The sequence below is a fragment of the Vombatus ursinus genome, unplaced genomic scaffold, assembly GCF_900497805.2.
Source record: "Vombatus ursinus unplaced genomic scaffold, bare-nosed wombat genome assembly UNPS02014830.1, whole genome shotgun sequence".
In the NCBI taxonomy this organism is placed as follows: Eukaryota; Metazoa; Chordata; class Mammalia; order Diprotodontia; family Vombatidae; genus Vombatus; species Vombatus ursinus.
The window spans coordinates 44,270,708-44,293,604 of NW_020954608.1; the positions used below are offsets into that span (position 1 = coordinate 44,270,708).

Sequence of the window (22,897 nt, forward strand, 5' to 3'; positions counted from 1 at the left end):
TCTCTACCATATATTTTACATAGGCTATCCTTTGAAGATATCCAGTGAGGAAGAGATCAATTATCTCCTGAGGCAACCTAATCCAATTTTGTATGGTTATAATTATTAAAACAGCAATTTTTATCTCACTACCACTTTAACATTTTCAAAGTTTATTTCAGAAGTCTGTCAGCAAAGAAAAAGAGAAATAAATAGAGGGTGGCAATGGGATACAATAAAGAGGTTTTGTAATTTGTTGTTAATAAGTGGAATGCTATGTATATTTGATGGCAGAAATTTTGGAAGAGACAGACAGAGACAGACAGACAGAGACAGAGATGGAGAGAGGAAAGGAGAGGGACAGAGACACAGAGACACAGATATAACAATGTCAAAGACTCACTATGAAACTAGACAGCAATTAATTCGTTAGAGGTCAAAACTGCAAAGTTGTTTTTCTTCCCAAGACTTGAGACTAGGGCAGGGGTAGAGAACCTGCCAACTCAAGGCCAAACCTCTAGGTTTTCAAGTGTGGCCCTTTGACTGAATCCAAACTTCAGAGAACAAATCTTCTTAATGAAAAGATTTGTTCTGAAATTTGGACTGAGTCAAAAGTCTGCACCCAAGGACCTAGAAGGCTACATGTGGCCTCAAGGCCACAGGTTCCCCACCCCTGGACTAGGTAATAGTGATTTTAATGAAATAAAATTACCTATTTCAAAGCTTCCATCAATTAAACCAGCTTCAGATGATGTCATGCCAAATCTTCTTTCTATCTGAGTGATGGAAGCTTTCATAACAACTGCTGCAAGTGCTTTGCAAATCCAACTGAATGACAGGGCTATCATGAACATCTGTTCAAGGGACAAAATGGAAAAGAAAACATGGTTGAATAAAATGGCAGATGTGTTTCTGTATTCACATATATGAACTTAAGACAACCTTTACTTCTCTCAGAATATGGCATTTATTTTGATTCTCAAAAGTGTGCTTAAATTTCATAAATGTTACATTTATCTTTCCCATAATTTTCAACCTTAGAATAAGATCCCAATAAAAGAATGTTAACCTTACCACCAGCATGTCAGTAAAGGACTCCTTTTGCTCAGGTTTCACAACTTCAGTAGGCAGAGTTGCCAGGGTGATGACATTTTAAAACCAATTAATGACTAATTCATAAATCCATCATTAGATGGCCTAAGGCAGCTGTGGAAATAAGCAATATTTTCTTCCCAACATCCAATGTATTAACTGAAGCTCACAATTGAAGGGGAGAGAACCAGCTATGTTGGCTTAAAGATAATAAGTAGTCCTAATCACATATTTAACAAAGAGGCAAGAGGCAAACAGGCTTTATTCAGGGAAAGTTTGTCAGGGGAGCTGCAAAAGGTTACACTTCAATGTGAAAACCAGATGTGGACACTGAGGGAACTCTCTCAGTGTCATTCAACATATGTCCTTTGTGTTTCCCTGTCTGAAGGACCACAGATTGTGTGTGTAATAACTATAATCATATTTCCCTGACAGAGGAGTAGGTAAAAGAGCTTAAGAAATGCCCAAGTATTGGCTTATTCAAGAGATTTTGGGGTCCTTGGATGAGAAGAAAAATACAATTGAGGATAAGAGACAGAGAACTGTAAGGGATTTGAGAGGCCAACAGGTTCAGCTACCTCATTCTGCAAATGAAGAATCTAAGGCATAGGCAAAGTATTAAGTCATGCAGATAATAACAACCAGAGATGAAATTCAACCTAGAAGATGACTAGAAAAAGAAAGATAATGAGGGTTCATGGTATTATAGAACATTAGAACCACAAAGAATTTTAAAGATCATTCTTGTAAAATCATTTGTAAATTGGAGTCAGAGAACTTGAGTTCATTTTTCTGTTCTATTACTTAATACTTATTATATGACCTGCAGTAGTAAGTCACTTTCCTTATCTATTCCTCATTTTCCTTATCTGTAAAATAAAAGTTTCAATACCTAGATGATCCCTAAGTCACCTTTCAGTTCTAAATCCTCATATCCTATGAAAGGAGAAAGAAATAGTGTGATATTTCACTGGAGCAGGAGAAAAAGGTAAGAAGTTTTTTTTTTCTTCAGAAAGTGTTCAGCACTTTTGACATGCCTCCTATTCTCCACAATGCATCTTATACTTTCCTGCTTCTACTTCACCCTCTGCTCTGCTGCCAAAGTGATCCTTCACTAATGCAGGTCTGATCATGTCCCTATTTTTCTCAATAATCTCAGAGTTTCCCTATTACCTTCAAGATCAAACATAAAATCTTCTCTTTAACATTTATGGTGCTTCATAACTTGCCCTTCCAACTTTTCCAGTTTTTTTTTTATATCTTACACTCCATTTCTCCCAATATACTCTTTGGTTCAGTGACACTGATCTCCTTGGTATTCATTGACCAAGACACTTCATTTCCCAATTCTGAGTATTTTTGCTGGCTGTCTACCATGCCTGGAATACTCTCCCTTCATTTTTCACCTTTTTGCTTTCCTTGTCCTCAGTTTCCCTGGCTTTGTTCAAGTTCCAGCTAAAGTTTCACCTTCTATAGGAAATAGTAGTAAAAGATCAAGTCATATAGATTGGGATTTGGGCAAGTAATTGTTGTTTGTCCTTCATTTTTTGAAGAGGACTAATGACATCAGAGGGTGATATCTTGACTCATGCATGAATTGGATTTAAGTGAGGCAGAGTTACATAAATTTGTCAGTCAGTTTCATTCTTTTTTCTAAGATCATAGAAGTCCAGTGGCAGGACAAAAGTCAAGATGACTGTCAATGGCCCAAGATGCAGTGGATGATCTTGGTGTCTTCAGTGTCTGACCTAGTTCTAAGTGCTCCAAGGTGCCTGCTTCAGCTGCCTTCATGACCATTGGAACAAATTGTTCTCATCCACCCATTTTGCTGGGGAAAGTCTTCACAGCCTTGGGGTAGACACCTCCCCCCCCACTCACTGATGGGTTTGGGTCCTGTTGGTTACCCTAAACCTGGTTTAACCCATCTGCTATGATGGTTTATTGAAGTATGGCCACTGCACATGCTATAACTTCTTGGAGCCACAGGTGAGAGTCGAGTGACAGGTAGATTCCAAAGGTAGATAAACAGCCCTGGAGAGGGTTCTAAAAGCCCTCACACCAGATGTGCTGGTCCTCCTTGAATATTCCGTATGTCTTTCTTGGTGAAAACTAAGAAACAATTGTCTATTAACTAGAAAAATCATAATGAGACATTTTACCAAAATTTAGAGATTTGTGCTAAATTGACTTGTAGAAATAAAAATTTATATCCCGGAACACATATTAATAAAGATCAGAGGATTGATTTATTGATAAGACAATTAAAAATTTAAAAGAAAATTAAGAGTCTTAAAACAAGTATAAAATAAGATATTTGGAAAATCAAAGTTAGATAAGTGTATGGAAAATTAAAATTACAAATAATTACGCTAATGGAAAAGGAACTTTTTTTTAAAGAAAAAGGAGATATTATTGATAAGTGGTTAGCTAATTTGATTTAAAAAGAGACAAAAAATTACAGAAGTCAAACTTAACAAGGACAATTCAAAAGAAATCAAGAGGAAGTCATGAAAATTTCCAGTCCATATGAACATAAGTGAAAACAAATTAAATAGATGATTATTTACAAGAAGATAAAATTCCATAATTAACCTTATCAACCACATATAGGAAAGATAAATTAAGTCAGTTATATATTAAATTTCTATGGGAGGTGTGAAACCTCTCCTGGACCATGAGGATGTACAAATAAATTCTTTTAAATATTCAAAGAGCAAATTATCAGAGTATTAAACAAATCTTTCAAAAATAGGAAATGAGATCAACCTATAATCTATATTTTCTTTAAAACAAATATGGTACCAATGCCTCCCCTTCCAAATGAAATGATATAGCAAAGAAAGAGAACTTTAGATCAATAGTAATGATGAATATTCATTTTAAACTAAAATTTATTAAATAAAATCCTGGAAAACTACAATATTTGCAAAAATATCAACCATTAATAAGTTGGTTTCATATCAGGAATACAAGAATTATTTAACATTAAAAAACAATTAGCATAATAATAAAAAATAAGAAAAAACATGATTTTACTAACAGGTGAAGCAAAGGTGTCCAAGAAATAACATTTATGTAAGTTAAAAATATTAAGAAAGATAATAATTAAGAGAATTTTCCTTAATGTGATCAAAAATGCTTATCTAAAATCAACAACTTGAGGCAGAGCCATGATGGCAGAGTAAAGGCAGGGACTCACCCGAGCTCTCCCAAATTACCCTCCAAGTAATGTTAAAATAATACCTCAAAATGAATTTTGTAGCATCAGAACCAACAAAAGGATGAGGTGAAACAATTTTCCAGCCCAAGACAACTTATAAGGTCAGTAGGAAAAGTCTGTCTTACTAGAGTGAGAATGGAGTACAGTTGAGCATAGGCAGGCTATGCACAGTGTAGGCCCTGCCTTGGCAAGCCAACACCAGGTCTTGGGGGCCACTGAATCTGTGAAGGTGGTAGCTTCCAGAGCTCTCAGTGCATAGATAATAAGGGTGTCAGAGAACTAGTTAGAAGATTACAGTACTCTCTTTGCTGGCCCTGGGAGAAGGACTCTGTTGCCTTGTCATTCCAGGTTGTAGTCCCAGGGTGAGGAGGAGCACTAGCAGGGGCAGGACCCTGGCTACAGTTCCAGGGAAGAAAAGAGTGCTTGTGGTCCCCCAGAGACAAGAGTACAGACCAGGAGAACAATGACCACACCTCTTAGATCAAATCACCTTGGAAGAAATGAAAACTTACAAAGCCCAAGAACAAGCTCCAAAAACAGCAATACTAAAAATCTGAAGCTTGGGACAGTCTTCCTTTTACCCTGAAGGTAAAGCCTGACTTTAACATAAAGTTAAAAGTCAAGAAATGGGCTGGAAAAATGAGCAAACAAAAAGAACCTGACCATAGAAAGTTACTATGGTGATAGGGAAGATCAAAACACAAATTCATAAGAAGACTAACAAAATCAGAGCAGCTATATATAAAGCCACATCCAAAGAAAAATGTAAATTGGTCTCAGGTCCAAAAAAAGAATTACTAGAAGAGCTCAAAAAGGGTTTTAAAAATCAAATAAGAGAGGTAGAGAAAAAATAGGGAAAAGAAATGAGGGTGATGCAAGAACATCATGAAAAAAGAAGCAATAGCTTGATAAAGGAGGCATGAAAATACTGAAAAAACAGCACCTTAAAAACAGGATAGGCCAAATGGAAAAAGACACAAAAACCCATTGAACAGGGAAAACTCCTTAAAAACCAGAAGTGGTCAAATAGAAAAAGAGGCACAAAAAATAACCAAAGAAAATAACTCCTTAAAAAGTAAAATTTGCCAAATCAAGAAGGAGGTATAAAAGCTCACTGAAAAAAATGATTTCTTAAAAATTAGAATTTGGCAAGTGGGAGCTCCATGAGAAGTCAAGAAACAATAAAACAAAATCAAAAGAGTGAAAAAATAGTAGAAAACATGAAATATTTCATTGGAAAAGCAACTGCCTTCTAAAATAGATCCAAGAAAGACAATTTAAAAATTATTAAACTACCTGAAAACCTTGATCAAAAAAAGAATCTGGATATCATATTTAAAAAAAATTATCAAGGAAAAAATGCCCTGATATCCTAGAACCAGAGGATGAAATAGAAATTGAAAGAATTCACTTATCACCTCCTGAAAGAAATCCCAAAATGAAAACTCCCAGGAACATAATAGCCACATTCCAGAGCTCTCAGGTCAAGGAGAAAGTATTGCAAATAAGTAGAAAGAAACAATCCAAATATCATGGAGCCATGGTCTGGATAACACAAGATTTGTTAGTTTCTACATTAAAGGATCAGGGTGCTTGGAATATGATATTCCAGAGGGCAAAAGAGCTAGGATTACAACCAAGAATGAACTACCCAGCAAAACTGAGTATAATCCTTCAGGGAGGACAAAAGGGATATTTAATGAAATAGAAAATTTGAATTTCAAATACAAGACTCAAAAGAAGCATAAAAAGGTAAATAGGAAAGAGAAATTACATGGTATTATAGATAGACAGAGATCATGAGTGTGAGTTGACTATAATGGGATAATATTTAAAAAATGAAGGGATTAGAAAGAGGGATGCCCTTGGAGAAGGGGGAAGGGAGAGGTAGAATGGGACAAATTATTTGACATAAAAGAAGTGTGAAAGAGCTTTTACAGAGCCTTACAGAAGGTGGGTGGTGGTGGTGGTGGTGGTGGTGGTGGCAATGTTTGAACCTTACTCTATCAAAATTGGCTGAAAGAGGGAATAACATACACACTTAATTGGTTATGGAAATATACCTTAGCCTACAGAGAAGTAGGAGGGGAAGAGGGCAAGGTGGGGGATGGATAAAAGAGGGAGGATTGAGGGAGGCAGTGGTCAGAAGCAAAACAATTTTTTAAAAAAATAAATTTGTTTATTTTTAGTTTTCAACATTTACTTCCACAAGATTTTGAGTTCCAAATGTTCAACCCATCTCACCCCTCCCCCCACCCCAAGATGGCATGCATTCTGAATACCCCTTCCCTTAGTCTGCCTTCCCTTCTATCTCTCCCCCCATTCTCTTATCCCCTTTCCCTTCTATTTTCCTGTAGGGCAGGATAGATTTCTGTACCCTATTTCCTGTATTTCTTGTTTCCCAGGTGCAAGTGAAAACATTTTTTTTAAACATGTGTTTTTAAAACTTTGGGTTCCAAATTTTTTCCCTTCCTTCCTCCCCACCCACCTTCATTGAAAAGGCAAGCAACTAAATATAGGTTATGCATGTGCAGTTATGCAAAACCATTCCATAGTAGACATGCTGTGAAAATCTAACTCTATTTCCCTTAATCCTATCCTGCCCCCCATTTATTCTATTCTTTCTTTTGACCCTGTCCCTCCTCAGAAGTAGTTGTTTCTGATTATCCCTTTTCCCAATCTGCCCTCCTCTATCATTCCCTTGCTCTCTTATCCCCTTCCCCCCTATTTTCCTATAGGGTAAGACAGATTTCCATACCCAGATGAGTGTGTATGTTATTCCCTCCTTAAGTCAAATCCTATGAGAATAAGATTCACTCATTTCCTCTCACCTTCCCCCATTTCCCCTCCACTGTAAGAACCTTTTTTTTTCTGTTTTTTGTGAGATAATTTACCCCATTCTACCTCTCCCTTTTTCCTTCTCCTAGTATAATCCTCTCTCATCCTTTAATTTTATTCTCCAGATATGACCCCTTCATCTTCAACTCACCCTGTGCCCTCTATCTATCTATCTATCTACCTATCTATCTATCTATCTATCTATCTATCTATCTATCTATCTATCTATCTATGTATACATACATAAAGTTTTTTCCCTCCAATTACCCTAATACTGACAAAGGTTTCATGGGTTACAAATATCATCTTTACATGCAGGAATGTAAACAGTTCAACCTTACTAAGTCTCTTATGATTTCTCTTTTCTGTTTACCTCTTCATGTTCCACTTGAGTCTTGCATTTGAAAGTCAAATTTTCTATTCAGCTCTGGTCATTTCATCAAGAATGCATGAAAGCCCTCTATTTCACTGAATAACCATTTTTTTACCTGCAGGATTATACTCAGTTTTGCTGGGTAGGTGATTCTTGCAGTTTTCCTTGATAATTTCTTGAAAGATGATGTCTAGGCTCTTTTTTTGATCATGGTTTTCAGATAGTTCAATAATTTTTAAATTCTCTCTCTTGGATCTATTTTCCAGGTCAGTTGTTTTTCCAATGAGATATTTCACATTGTTTTCTAATTTTTCATTCTTTTGGATTTGTTTTACAGTGTCTTGATTTCTCATAAAGCCACTAGCTTCCAATTGCTCTATTCTAATTTTTAAGGAAGTATTTTCTTCAATAATCTTTTGGACTTCTTTTTCCATTTGGCCAATTTTGCTTTTTAGGGCATTCTTCTCCTCATTGGCTTTTTGGACCCCTTTTGCCATTTGGGTTAGGCTATTTTTTAAGGTATTATTTTCTTCAGTATTTTTTGGGTCTCCTTTAGCAAGCTGTTGACTTGTTTATCATGATTTTCTTGCATCACTCCCATTTCTCTTCCCAATTTTTCCTCTACTTCTCTTACTTGCTTTTAAAAATCCCTTTTGAGCTCTTCCAAGTCCTGGGACTGATTCATATTTTTCTTAGAGGCTTTGGATGTAGGAGCTTTGACTTTGTTATCTTCTTCTGGTTGTGTGTTTTGATCTTCTTTTTCACCAAAGTAAGATAATATAGTCTGACTCTTTTTGCGCTGCTGATTCATGATCCCGGCCAATTACTTGAGTTTTAAACTCTTTGCTAAGGTAAGAGTCTGCTTCCAATGTGGAGAATGTACTGTTCCATGCTTTGGGGATTTGTATAGCTGTTTTCAGAGATACTTCTAGGGACCTGTAAATTTTCAGTTTTTCCAAGGTGTTATGACAAGGGGCGAGGTGTTTCCTCTCCACCCCCACAACAAACTCCACCACACCTGCATTCCTTCTCACCCCAGGACCGCCCCTCAGAACTGTGACCCAGATCCAAGCACCGGTAAAGCAAGAGATTCCTTAGCACTCACAAAGAGATCCCTGCAATCCCCCTCTGATCAGCCACTTGATTCCCCCTCAGTCTGTGGGCCAGAAGCTCAGGAAAAAGCTGCTGCCCCAGACTTGTGGATGAGACCTAGCTCCTCTCTCACCAGTCGCAGACTTTTCCCACTGACCTTCTAAGTTTTCTTTGGCATTCAGGAGTTGAGAAGTCTGGAAACTGCCACAGCTGCCCATGATTCAGTCCTCTGAGGCCTGCTCCAGGGTCGCTGCAGCCTGCGTGCCCACACTGAACGTGCTTCTCTCCCTGCCCAGCACGATATACCTTTCTGATCAACCATCCAGGCTGTCTTTGGCTGGAAATTTGTTTCACTCTGTCTTTTTGTGGGTTCTGCTGCTTTAGAATTTGTTTAGAGCCATTTTTTAACAGGTATTTGGAGGGGTTTGGGGGAGAGCTCAAGTAAGTCACTGCTTTCCTTCTGCCATCTTGGCTCAGCCCCCCAACACTTTTCAGGAGGAGCAGGGTGAAAGGGGAGAAAGAGAGAGAGAGAGAGGTACTATAGACAGTGAAGTAATATCAATACTAAACATATGTTCACCAAATGAATTAGCAACCAAATTCTTAAAAAAAAGTTAAATGAATTACAGGAGGAAATAGTAAAACTATATTAGTGAGTGATCTTGACTTTCCCTTCTCAGAATGAAATAAATCTGACCAAAAATAAATAAGAAAGAAGTTGAGGAGATTAATAGAATTTTAGAAAAGTTAGATATGATAGACCTATAGAGAAAATTGAATGGGAATAGAATGGAACATATCTTTTTCTTAGCAGTACATGGCACCCACACAAACATTGACCATATAGTATGGCATAAAAACCTCATAACTAAATGCAAAAAAACAGGACTATTAAATACAGTCTTCTCAGATCATAATGGAATAAAATCATGTTCAAGAAAGGATCATGAAAAAATAGATTAAAAATTAACTAATCTGATGCTAAAGAATGAATGAGTCAAAGAACAAATCATAGAAAAACCAATAATTTCATTTAAAGACAATGACAACAATGAGACAACATACCAAGATTTATGAGATGCAGCCAAAGCACTACTTAGGGGAAATTTTATATCTCTAAATGTTTTCATCAGTAAAATAGAGAAAGCAGATCAATGAATTGGGCATACAACTAAAAAAAAATAGAAAAAGAATAAATTAAAAATATCCAATTAAATACCAAATTGGAAATTCTGAAAATCAAAAAAAAGAATAAGACAATTGAAATTAAGAAAATCATTGAACTAATTTTATGAAAAAATATAATATATAAACCGTTGTTTAATTTGACTTTATAAGAGAAGGAAGAATACCAAATTATCAGTATTGAGAATGAAAGAGGTGAATTCACCACCAATGAACAAGAAATTAAAGCAATTATTAGGCAATATTTTGCCCAATTATGTGCCCATAAATCTAACAATTTAAGTGAAATGGATGAATATTTACCAAAAATAAATCACCCAGATTAATAAAAGAGGAAATAGAATTCTTAAATAACTCTATCTTAGAAAAATAAATTGAATAAGCCATTGGTGAACTCCCTAAGAAAAAATCCTCAAGACCAGATGGGTTCACAAGTGAATTCTACCAAACATTTAAAGTACAGTTAATTTCAATACTATATAAACTATTTGGAAAAATAAGCAAAGAAGGAGTCCTACAAAATTTGTTTTTCAACACAAATATGATACTAATACCTAAACCAGAAAGAGCAAAAACAGAGAAGAAAACTACAGACCAATTTCCCTAATGAATATTGATGCAAAAATTTTAAGTGAAATACTAGCAAGGAGATTAAAGCAATATATCACAAAGGTCAATCGCTATGACCAGATGGGATTTATATCAGGAATGCAAGGCTAGTTCAATATCAGGAAATTTATCATTATAATTGACCACATCAATAATAAAAACAACAAAAATCATATGATTGAGCCAAGATAGTAGAGTAAGAAGGAAATTGCTCTCACTCTCCCTTATTGACTTCTGAAAACCCAGAAAATATCGACCCGGGAAAAAATCATGAAACAGCTGAGCCAGCAGAAAGACAGGCTGTACAGCCTTGAAGCCCAGGAAGCATGAGGGATTAATGGGAAAAGTCCCTTTTGCTCTAATGGAAGGGGATCAGTACAGGATGAGAGGCATCCCAGCAAGCCATACCTCAGAAAGCCAAGGGGAGATCCTGAGCCCTAAGTTGGTGGAACAGGCAAGTACCAACATTAGGACCACCTGAGTACCTTGGCACAGGCAGAGGAATTAATAGACTTCAGCTCAGAAAACCATCATGTGCACCAGCAGTCAGGCATCCTCCAGCAGCCAAACCTCCCCATGCTTCAGCACAACTCCAGGAAACACATCTACAGGAGGCACCACTCCAGGTGGGCAGGCATCCTCCAGTGACCAAGACTTCTAGTGCTTTAAAGCAGCCTGGGTGAGCAGGTGTCTTTTAGGGGCCAGACCCTTCCCCCCTGAGAGCTTCAGTGTTGCTGACCCCAGCTCAGCACCAGGTAAGCCTCCAGACACCTACAGCATCCAGTAGTTAGCACCTGAGGCCCCAGCACAGAAAGCTGAAAACTAGGTCCCAGGCAAAAATAGCTTGGGTCAGTGCCCCCTGTGCTCCAGCAGAAGAACTCATCTTTAAAAGCCAGGAAATAGGCAAACACCATGAGCAAAAAGCAGAAATTCTTACTATGGGGACAGGGAAGATCAAGGCACAAATTCAGAAGAGGTCAATACACCCACATCTGAAATCTCAAAGGGGACTATGAAATGGACTCTCACCCAAACAGCTCAAGAAGGATTTTGAAAGTCAAATAAGAGAGGTAGAAGAAAAATTGGTAAAAGGAATGGGAGGTATGCAAGAGAGAGTCAATAGATTGGAAAAAGAAGGATAGAGTAAAAATTTATTACAAACTAAATAATCTAATCCCAAAGAATGAGTGGGTCAAACAACAAAGCATTGTAACAATCAATAACTTCATCCAAAAGAAGAACAATAATGAGACAACATACCAAAACTTATGGAATGCAGCAAAAGTGGTTCTTAGGTGAAGTTTTGTGTCTCTAAATGCTTACATGAATAAAATAGAGAAAGAAGAAAACAATGAATTGAGAATGTAACTAAAAAAACTAGAAAAAGAACAAATTACAAATCCCCAATTAATTACCAGATTAGAAATTCTGAAAAGCAAAGGAGAGATTAATAAAATTGAAATTAAGAAAACTTTGACTTAATGAATAAAACTAAGAGCTGATTTTATGAAAAAAAAAATAGATAAACCTTTGGATAATTTGCCTAAAGAAGAGAAAGAAGAAAACCAAATTACCAGTATCAAAAATGAAAAAGGTAAATTCACCACCAGTGAAGAGGAAATTAAAACAATAATTAGAAATTATTTTGCCAAACTGTATACCAATAAAATTGACAACCTTAGTGAAATCAGTGAATATTTACAAAAATATAAATTGCCCAGATTAACAAAAGAGGAAATAAAATACTTAACCCCATTTCAGAAAAAAAGAAATTGAACAAACCATCAATGAACTCCCTAAGGAAAAAATCTCCAGGACCAAATAGATTTACAAGTGAATTCTATCAAACATTTGAAGACCAATTAATTCCAATACTATATAAACTGTTTGGGGAAATAGGTGAAGAAGGAGTCCTACCAAATTCTTTTTATGACACAAATATGATGCTGGCACCTAAACTGGGAAAAGTCAAAACAGAGAAAGAAAATTATAGCCCAATTCCCCAAATAAATATAGATGCAAAAATTTTAAATAAAATATTGGCAAAGAGATTATAGCAGCTAATCTCAATGATAATGCACTGTGACCAGGTAGGATTTATACCAGGATTGCAGGGCTGGTTCAATGTTAGGAAAACTATCAGCATAACTGACCATATCAACAAAAAAGCTAACAGAAATCATATGATTATTTCAATAGATGCAGAAAAAGTTTTTGACAAAATACAACACCCATTTTTTAAAAAACACTAGTAAGCATAGGAATAATTGGAGTCTTCCTTAAAATAATAGGTAACATCTATTTAAAACCATCAGCAAGCATTATGTGTAATGGGGATAAGCTAGAAGCATTTCCAATAAGATCAGGGGTGAAACAAGGGTGCTCATTATCACCACTGTTATTCAATATTGTACTAGGAATGTTAGCTAGAGCAATAAGAGAAGAAAAAGAAATAGAAGGAATTAGAACAGGCAAAGAAGAAACAAAGCTATGACTCTTTGCAGAAGATGTGACAGTTTACTTAGAGAATCTGAGAGAATCAAGTAAAAAATTACTTGAAATAATAAACAAATTTAGTAAAGTTCCTGGATATAAAATAAGCCCCCAGAAATTACTGGCATTTTTTTTTGGTGAGGCAATTGGGGTTAAGTGACTTGCCCAGGGTCACACAGCTAGTAAGCATCAAGTGTCTGGTTTGAGACTGGATTTGAACTCAGGTCCTCCTGACTCCAGTGCTGGCACTCTATCCACTGTGCCACCTAGCTGCCCCCTGGCATTTCTGTATACTACTAACAAAGCCCAACAGCAAGAAATAAAAAGAGAAATTCCATTTAAAGTTATTGGAGACATTATAAAATATTTGAGAGTCAACATATCAAAACAAACCCAGGAACTATATGAACACAATTACAAAACACTTTTCACACATATAAAGTCAGATTTAAATAACTGGAAAAAAATCAGTTGCTCTCGGATAGGCTGAGCTAGTATAAGAGAAATGACAATTTAACCTAAATTAATTTACTTATTCAGTGCCATACTAATTAAACTACCAACAATTATTTTATAGAACCAGGAAAAATAATAAGAAAATTCATCTGGAAGAACAAAATATCCAGAATATCAAGGGAATCAATGAAAAGAAATGCAAGGGAAGGTGTCCTAGCTGCACCAGATCTTAAAATGTGTTATAAAGCATCAAACATCAAAACTGCTTGGTACTGGCTAAGACATGGTGGTAGATCAGTGGAATAGGTTAGGTGCACAAGACACAATAGTCAATTACTATAATAATCTACTGCTTGATAAATCCAAAGAATCCAGCTTCTGGGATAAGAACTTACTATTTAACAAAAACTGCTAGGAAAACTAGAAAATAGTAGGGCAGAAACTAGGCATAGACCAGCAGCTTGCACCCTACACCAAGATAAAGTCAAAATGGGTACATGATTTAGATAAAAAGACTAATACTATAAGCAAACTAGTAGAGAAAGGAATAGTTTATGTGTCAGATCTATGGAGAAGGGAAGAATTTATGACCAAACAAGAGATAGAGAACATTATGAAATGCAAAATGGATGATTTTGAATACATTAAATTGAGAAGTTTTTGCACAAAGAAAACCAGTGCAATCAAGATTAGAAAGGAAGTAGAAAGCTGGGAAAATTTTTTCATAGTGAATATCTTTGATAAAGGCCTCATTTCAAAACTATAAAGAGAACTGAGTCAAATTTCTAAGACTTCAAATCATTCCCCAATTGATAAATGGTCAAAGAATATGAATTGGCTGTTTTCAGATGAAGAAATTAAATTAATTAAATTATATTGTCATATAAAAATGCTCTATTGATTAGAGAAATGCAAATCAAAACAACTCTGAGGTACCACATCATACCTATCAGTTTGGCTAACATGACAAAACAGGAAAATGATAAATGTTGGAGAAGATGTGGGAAAATTGGAACACTATTGCATTGTTGGTGGAATTGTGAACTGATCCAACCCTTATGGAGAGCGATTTGGAACTATGCACAAAGGGTTATAAAACTGTGCATACCCTTTGACCCAGCAATATCACTTCTAGGTCTGTGTCCCAAAGAGATCTTAAAAATGGAAAAGGACCCACATGTACAAAAACATTTTTAGTACTTCTTTTTGTGGTGGCCAAAAATTAGAAATTGCAGTGATGCCCATCAATTGGGAAATGACTGAACAAGTTGTGGTATACTAATGTAATGGAATACTATTGTGCTGTAAGAAATGATGAGCAAGCAGATTTCAGAAAAAAACGTGGAAGGACTTATATGAACTGATGCTGAGTGAAGTGAGCAGAAACAGCAGAACATTGTACACAGTAACAACCACATTGCATGATGACTAACTTTGATAGACTTAGCTCCAAAAGACTAATGATGGAAAATGCTGTCCACATTCAGAGAAAGAACTATGGAGTTTGAATGTAGATTGAAGTATGCTATTTGCTTTTTTTCCTTGTGTTTTGTTTTGTTTCTTCTTTCTTGTGGTTCTAGTAGAATATTTAATAATAGTGGTGATAAGGAACAATATTAATGGTGAGCAAGGATGCCAACCGTTATTTGATGAAAAATTATAAATGCTAGACATAGAAATTAAATTAGATAACAACATTAAGAGAAGACGCCATGGAAAAGTAGGCAAAAATATTACCATATACCACTAATCTGATTGTTTAATTAGAAAACCTTAGAGAATTAGTTGATAATTGTAGTCAGTTTCTTTAACAAAATATCAAGACATAAAATAAGTCAACAAAACCCAACACCATTTCTGAGTATTGTTATTAGAGTGGCCTTACTGGTTGCTTAGTAAGTTGGCCTTAATTTATAATAAAATAAATTATAAATAAATAAATAGCATACATGTAAAATAAATAAATAAATAAACAAACAAACAAATAAACAAATAGATAAATGAATAAATAAAAGCATATATGTAAAGAAGTATTTGTGGACACAAGTGCTATTCATATTTATGAATGTAAAATGAATATCATTTGCTTTGAAAACATAGCAAACATTTGCCAGGATACTCCCAGGAACCTTCGTAGATGAATTGGAGATAGAGTGATAAGGTGGAAAGCACATTGGCTTTGGAATCTGAGAACCTAAATTTAAATCCTGCCTCTGATGGTCCTAACTGTGTGACATTGGATGAGTCACTTAGCCTCCCATGGCCTTAGTTTCTTCATTTGTAAATTGAGGGGTTTAAAATAGTTGGCTTCTGAGGTTTCTTCTAGTTCTAGATCTATGGCCCTATGATTCTATGTTGTTTTTAAGCCTCAGAATGGAATCCCACATTACCTGTTATTTATTCCAAGGTAAGAAGAAAGTCTTACAGAATCCATTGAGTGTGGGTACAGGACTAAAAAATAGCTTCCTCACAGTCCAATCTCTCTCTCTCTCTCTCTCTCTCTCTCTCTCTCTCTCTCTCTTTCTCCCTCTGTCCACACACACATATGCATACATACATACATACATACATACATACATACATACATACACACACACACGACAATTGGGGTTAAGTAACTTGCCCAGGCTCATACAGCTAGAGAGTGTCTGGAGCTGGATTTGAACAAAATATTTTAATGTACAACTTTTTTCTTACGAGTAGATTTAAGTATTGAACTAAGGTTTTTAGCCTCAAAATAAGAAAATGAGTGTTACATTCCAATCGCCTAATATTTTTAGTCTTTTTTCTTAACTTTTTCTTGTCTGTCTTACTGCTGAAATTTAATGCAGATATCTTGCTTCACTCAATGCAATTTTTATTTTTGTTTTTCATCAGCTGAAACCTTGTAGAAAAAAAAGCAAATATAAAAACTATGTAGTGCTGGTTGAGATGAAAAATTGTATTAATTACCATAAAGTAAAAGTTTTAAAAATGTGTGTATCAGAATCATAAATATATCTCCTTTCTTGAATTCCTAGCCACCTTATTATATCACTAATAATACTCAGCCAAACCTCAGCCTTGTTTCACTTTCATCATTCATTACCTTTGCTCCTACACATGTGCTGCTGATAATGAAAGTAGAGAAAAATCACACAACTGTTCTGATGAGGTTCACTACAAATTTATGTTACATAACCTCAATTAGGCACTCGCTGCTGTTAGGCAATCCTACTATGCCTCTTTTATCAACTCACAATCCCACTTTCCACAGTGGCTCTTCTAAACCATTTAATTCTTCCTCAGACCTCTCATAGTTCCCTTTTCCCCACCCTCTCAGCTGAGAACCTTGCCTAATATTTTACAGAAAATATTGAGGCTATTCCCTATGAAATTCCTCTTCTCCCTTCTTCCTCATCTCTCATTACTCAGGTACCTTCTGTAGTTTTGTCCTCCTTCACCCCTCACATGATGAAATGGTCTTACTTCTTACAAAGGCTAACCCCTTCTGCTTGCTTAAGGGACCTCATTCCATCTCATCTCCTCCAATAAATTGCTCCCTCTGTCATCCCCACTCTCTTATTTATTTTTAATCTTTCCCTGTCTACTAGCTTATTTCCTACTGCCTACAGACATGACCACATTTCCTATGACCTGAAAAAAATACTCACCTGAATCTTCCATCCATGCTAAATCTCTTCTGCTTTTTATACCTAAACTCTTCTAAAATACTGTCTACCATGGGTACCTCCACTTTCTTTTGTTATTCTCTTTAAACCTTTACAGTCTGGTTTCTGACCTTATCATTGCACTGAAACTACTCTCTCCACAGTTATTGATAATCTCTTAGTTGCCAAATCCAATAATCCAATAGCCCTTCCTCAATTCTCATTCTCTTTGACCTCTCTGCAGCCTTTGACACTGTTGATTGTCCTCTCTTCCTTGATATTCTCTTCTCTAGGTTTTTGGGATAACTCTCTCCCAATTTTTCTCCTACCTATCTGACTGCTTTTCCTCAGTCTCCTTTACTATATCCTCTTCTAGTTTATGGCTTCTATACTTTTTCACTTGGTGATCTCATGAGCTCCCATTGATTTAATTACTGTCTTTATGCTGATGACTCTCAAATCTACCTTTCCTGCCCCAATCTCTATGCTGACCTCCACTCTCACATCTCTGCCTGTCTTGTAGACTTCTTAAACTGGGTATCCAGTAGACATCCTAAACTTAATATATCCAAAAGAGAACTCATTATTTTTCACCCTAATCCTCCCTCTCCCTACCTTCCCTATTATTGGAGAGGGCAACATAATCTTCCTAGTCCCTCAGGCTCACAACCTTGGAGTCTTCTTAGATTCATCTCTATCTCTCACCCCCTTTTCTACCTTCCCTACTTCTGGAGAGGGCAACATTATCTTTCTCTCATTCTTATGTTGTGTATATACTATATATATGTATGTATGTGTATACATACATATATACTTGTATACACATATATACATATATATGTATATATATATATATTTATTTGCATGTTGCCTATCATGAGATTGTTGGTTTCTTGAGTGCAGGGACTTTTGCCTCTTTTTGTATCCCCAGGGCTTAGCACAGTAACTGGCACATAGTAGGTGTTCAATAAATGTTGACTGATTGATTTATAGTTTTTTATAGATTGATTTATAGATTGATATTTAAGAACAGAGACATTTGCATTAGATAGCTCATATGTACTCATACACACATATGTGGACATGTATTGGTAGGAGTATTTTTACATGTTTAATAGCACCTCTGTTAACTTTTTTTTCTTCTTTTCTACACTTAGGTTGCTGAAAGCATCTTTCTCTCTCTCCAAAAGAGTTATAGTCTTAAGGATAATAAATATCTGGTCAAAAATAAGATGTTTTTTTATGGCCTCAAGATTTAGGAAAATTAGGATTTCTTTGGACCTGAACCCAAGATTTCTCTCTGACAGTAGCCAAGTATTCTTGGCTAACTAGCCCTAAGCCTAGATAATCCTTCTTGGCAGGTCACTACTTCCAGACTCCTAGGATTTAGATTTGAAAGGGTGGATGGAATTGATTACATCAAAGAACTTGTCCGAAAGAGTCCCAAGAGTATTTAAAGGGATGAATTATATACTCATTTTATATTACTGCTTTATGAGTGGGATATATTTCTATTCTAAAGACAAATGATAGAGACTTAGCCATATAATCATTCAATAAATAAGCCAGACAGTCAATAAATAGCGCCAGGCACTATTCTAAGTGCTGGGGATACAAAAAGAGGCAAACAACAGTCCATATCCTCAATGAGTTCACAATCTCATGGAGGAGACAAGCAAGAGATGTATTCAAGAAATGTTACAAAGGAGAAGTCAAAAGACTTTAGCAATTGATTGAATAGGGAGGGTAAGAAATAGTGAGGAATTGAGGATGACACCTAGGATATGAATATGAGAAACTAGGAAGATGGTACTGCCCTTGACAGTAACAGGAAAGACAGGTAAAAGAAAAGGTAGAGGGGGAAAGATAATGAGTTTTGTTTTGGCTATGTTGAGTTTAAGATGTCTACTGGACATCCATTTTGAGATGTCTGAAAAGCAGCTGTAGATACAAGATTGTATGTGAGTAGAGAGATTAGGGCAGAGTGGGTAGCTTTGAGAATCATCAATGTAGAGATAATAATCAAATCCATGGGAAATAATGAGATTACCAAGTAAAGTAGTGTAGAGAGAGATGAGGAAAGAGCCCAGGATGGAACTTGTGGAGCACCTACAGTTAGAAGGCATGATCTGGTGGAGGATCCAGCAAAAGGCACAGAGATGTTACAATCATATAGGTAGGAGGAGAACCAGGACAGACTGGCATCCTGAAAACCTAGAGGGAAGAGAGTATCAAAGAGGAGAGGGTGATTAACAGCGTTAAAGGCTTCAGAGAGGTAAAAAAGGATGAGGATTGGGAAAAAGCCATTGTATAGGTCAATTCTTTGGAAAGAGTATTTTTGGTGGAATGATAAGGTTGGTAGCTGGATTGTAAGGATTAAAAAGAAAGTAAGAGAAGTGAAAGTAGAGGACCATATCAGAAAAGATACAAAATGATAGCCAAGATGGAAGAATCAAGTGAGGGGTTTTTTTTGAGGATATGGGAGACATGGCTATGTTTGTAGGCAATAGGGAATAAACTAGTAGACAGGAAGAGGAAAAAAACAATTAATAAAGTGGTGATGGCAGAGTGGGCAAGACAGGATGGAATTGGATCAGTTAAGAAGAAAGGTGACCTTATCATGGGAGACAGATATGCAAGAGATAGTGGCAGAAGGCATATATGCAATATGAGATGAGGAACAGTGAAGAAGAAGGGAATTCAGGGTAAAGTCCTCATTATTTTTTCCTGTAAAATATGAGGCAATTTTTTTCACCTGAGAGAGTTGGAAGAGGGAGAGCTATGGGAAATTCAAGGAGGAGTGAAAAGGTTTGGAAGAGCCACTTTGGACAGTGGGATAGTGAGTTGATGAGGTAGGTATGGTAAGATTGTCTAGCATCATTGAGAGCCCAATTAAGGCTGTATAACATTTATTTGTAGTGCACCCAGTTAGAATAGTTCTGTAATTTTTTTTTCCTACTTACATTCAGGAGCACCTGAGTAGGAACAAAGATGAAGAATGGTAGGAAAGACCCCAAGCTGAATCTTGGCAGGATGTAATCAGTGAAATTATAAGGGTGTTAGATACTCAAGAGAGAAGGACAGTATGGAATTCAATCAGTTCCCCAAGGAGTCAAGAGAGGGAAACATGAAGAGAGCAGCTAGTGCAGGGGAAATGGCCTAAGAGAGGAATGAGTGATCAAAGGATTGAAGGTCATGCTGTGGATGAAGAGTAGGGTTCAGTAAGGAAAAGCAGGGGAGGTAGAAAGCCAATAAGTTATGTTTGGATAAGGGAATTTTGGAATACTTTGAACTTGATGCATTTGTGAGTACTGGGAAGATCAAGTGTTTGTTTGACTATCTCTGTGTGTTACTGAAGTGGGGTGGAGGACTAGGTCATGGGAAGTGAGAAGGTTGAAGAATTCAATGGTTAGGGTGTTTGAGGGAGAGTCACTATGTAAGTTGAAGTACCGTAGCATCAGGGCAGGAGTTAAGGAAGAGAGAAAAATTGTGAGCTATATACCAAAATCATTGAGTAAAGAAGGAGAATTATTTGTAGACAACAGCTAGCTGGATTTTGGTTGTGTAGAAGAGGTGATTTGCATGAAACTCAAAAGAAGAGAGGTTATTGAATGATGAAGATAGAAAACCTGGAAGTCACAATGAAGAGGAAGGAATATTCCAGCTCCCTATTTTGAACAGTGAGCTGAGGGGGATGAGTTGAAAGTACAGCTAATACTGGAAAGGATGGTCAAGGAGGATGTATCATCATGGCGGGAGCCAGGTTTTACTAACAGAAAGAATCAGCTGGTGGGGGATTGGAAACAACATTTGCATAATGACCTAAAGGGTTTCAAAATCACTAGAATATGATGAATATGATCAGATGTGAGAATGTTCATTCTTGAGTAGATGGCACCACTCCTCTTCCCAAAGGAGGCTGGAGATTGCCCTGAAGAAAAGAGTGGCACAGAATAGAAGGCACATAGTCAGATGGTCAGATGTGAAGCCCTATTTCACTAATAAAGAATTTCATTCAAGAGCATTTCATTCTTTCAAAAGCATTTACTTAGAAAGCATTTATTATTAAATAGTGGGGAAACAAATAAGAGAGAGTTTCTGAAAAATCAGCCTCATGAACCCAAAGGAGTTATTAACAAAAGGAAGGAAGAAGGTATTGAAAGAAAAATACTATTAAAATAGCAAAATTCATTAAATATTTGGAAGTTACACATAGGACTTACATAATCACAACCACAAATTTTCCCCCAGAAGTATATTAAAAAACATGAGCAATTAGACAGATATTCTATGTTCATGGTTGAGTCATACTGATACAGAAAAAAATGACTCAAGTTAATCTACAATTAATGCTGTAGTAAAAATATACAAATAAAAATTATAATAAAATTCATCTGAAAGAAAAAAGGTAAATTATATCAAAGGAAATTTTATTTTTAAGTAGAGAAAAGAGAATTTTAAATAGATCTCAAATTATGTTAAACAGTACTTATTAAATTATCTTAAGTATATTTTTTAAAAAGAGTTTGAAGGTCTTACTTGAATAAGTAAGGCTAAGAGACAAATTCATATAGCAGTCTACTATTCAGTATGTGATGAGGACCACACTGAGCATAAGAAGTGTGCTGTTGCTACTTTGAGAGGATAAAGGAGAAGAGGGAGGACAGTAGACAGTATGAGGCTTAAAGCCATGGGAAGGTTCAGGCCCAGGGTAGGAACTGTCTACCAGTCTGTCTGCCTGTTGTTATTACTTTAGGCATCTGCAGGAAGTCTGGGAAGGGGCCTGGTGAGGAACAATTGCTTGCCAACTCATCTGTCTCTCCTGCAGTGGTGACAGAGGTTGAGTATAAGATAGAACAGTCAGCAACCAGGGCCAGATTGCAACTGTGTGCCAGCCATCTGCTTGCTAATAGTAGGGTTGTGTGCAGCTGATTGTCTAATGCAGCCCATGATAGACTTAGGCAGAGGACAGAGAGAAGTAGATAAACAGTGATTGCAAATGCATTGAATAACTGTGACACTCTCCTTAGTTCTAATATTTTCTTCATTCACTCTTACTAGATTGAACGCATAAATCCTAGTGCCTTCTCTTTAATACATCATATATAAACCTTGATGAGCTTATTGGTTATTCCTGATTTCTGCTGTCTTGAATCTGCCTTTTTAAAAGGAAGCATAGTAATATGCATTTCACAGCAAGAGGAACAAACACAATATGACAGCTCAATAACATCATAGCACATCACATTTCATAGCCGCCACTCCCCCTGCTCCTGGTGATAAACCATCTTACTCTTTAAATATTACTTAACTATTTAAACAGAAAAGGTTTCTTCATTAATTCCAAACAAATAGACTTTGTGTTTTCTGGGTAAAAGGTCACAGTTACAAGTCATTTATTTAGAACTCATTCTGAACTTTGTGAGACTTTAATTGTCCAGAGACAAATTAAGCTGAAGAAAATCTTTTGGGTAAAAGAGTACTGACTGACTATAGACAAAGTTCTTTTTGAAAATCTCCAAATCATTAGTACCTGTTTTGTAATTTGACAACAGAAGACCTCTGTCAAGCAGTAGAGTAGAGAAGCTTTATCACCATTTTGCAGGTGGGGGAGTTTAGTGATTCTTACTCCTCCACCCCCAATAATTGGCTAAAGAATCAGCTAGCTCAAATTGTTGTATTATTTATTTTCTACTCATTTTATGTTTAGTTGTGCTAAACAAATAATAATAATATCAAGAAGAAGAAGAGAAAGAGGAGGAGGAAAAGGAGAAGAGAAGAAGAGAAAAAAGAGGAGGAAGAGAGAAGGAAAAGGAGGAGGTAGAGAAAAAGCTCAAGAAGAAGAAAGAGGAAGAAGAAGAAGAAGAAGAAGAAGAAGAAGAAGAAGAAGAAGAAGAAGAAGAAGAAGAA

At 36.2% G+C, this 22,897-nt stretch overlaps 1 protein-coding gene across 3 annotated transcripts in view; it reads right to left on the minus strand.

Moving 5' to 3' along the window:
• Positions 1–22,897, minus strand: part of LOC114025343 (solute carrier organic anion transporter family member 1B1-like) — an 87,335-nt gene that overhangs the window by 55,179 nt on the left and 9,259 nt on the right. For 2 of the 3 annotated variants that reach the window (XM_027838761.1, XM_027838763.1), the window contains exon 3: positions 692–833. In XM_027838761.1, the coding sequence (XP_027694562.1) occupies positions 692–833 (142 nt within the window). Of the gene's footprint in view, positions 1–691; positions 834–11,648; positions 11,677–22,897 lie in introns of those variants that run through there. The other variant, XM_027838762.1, reaches the window with a different exon arrangement.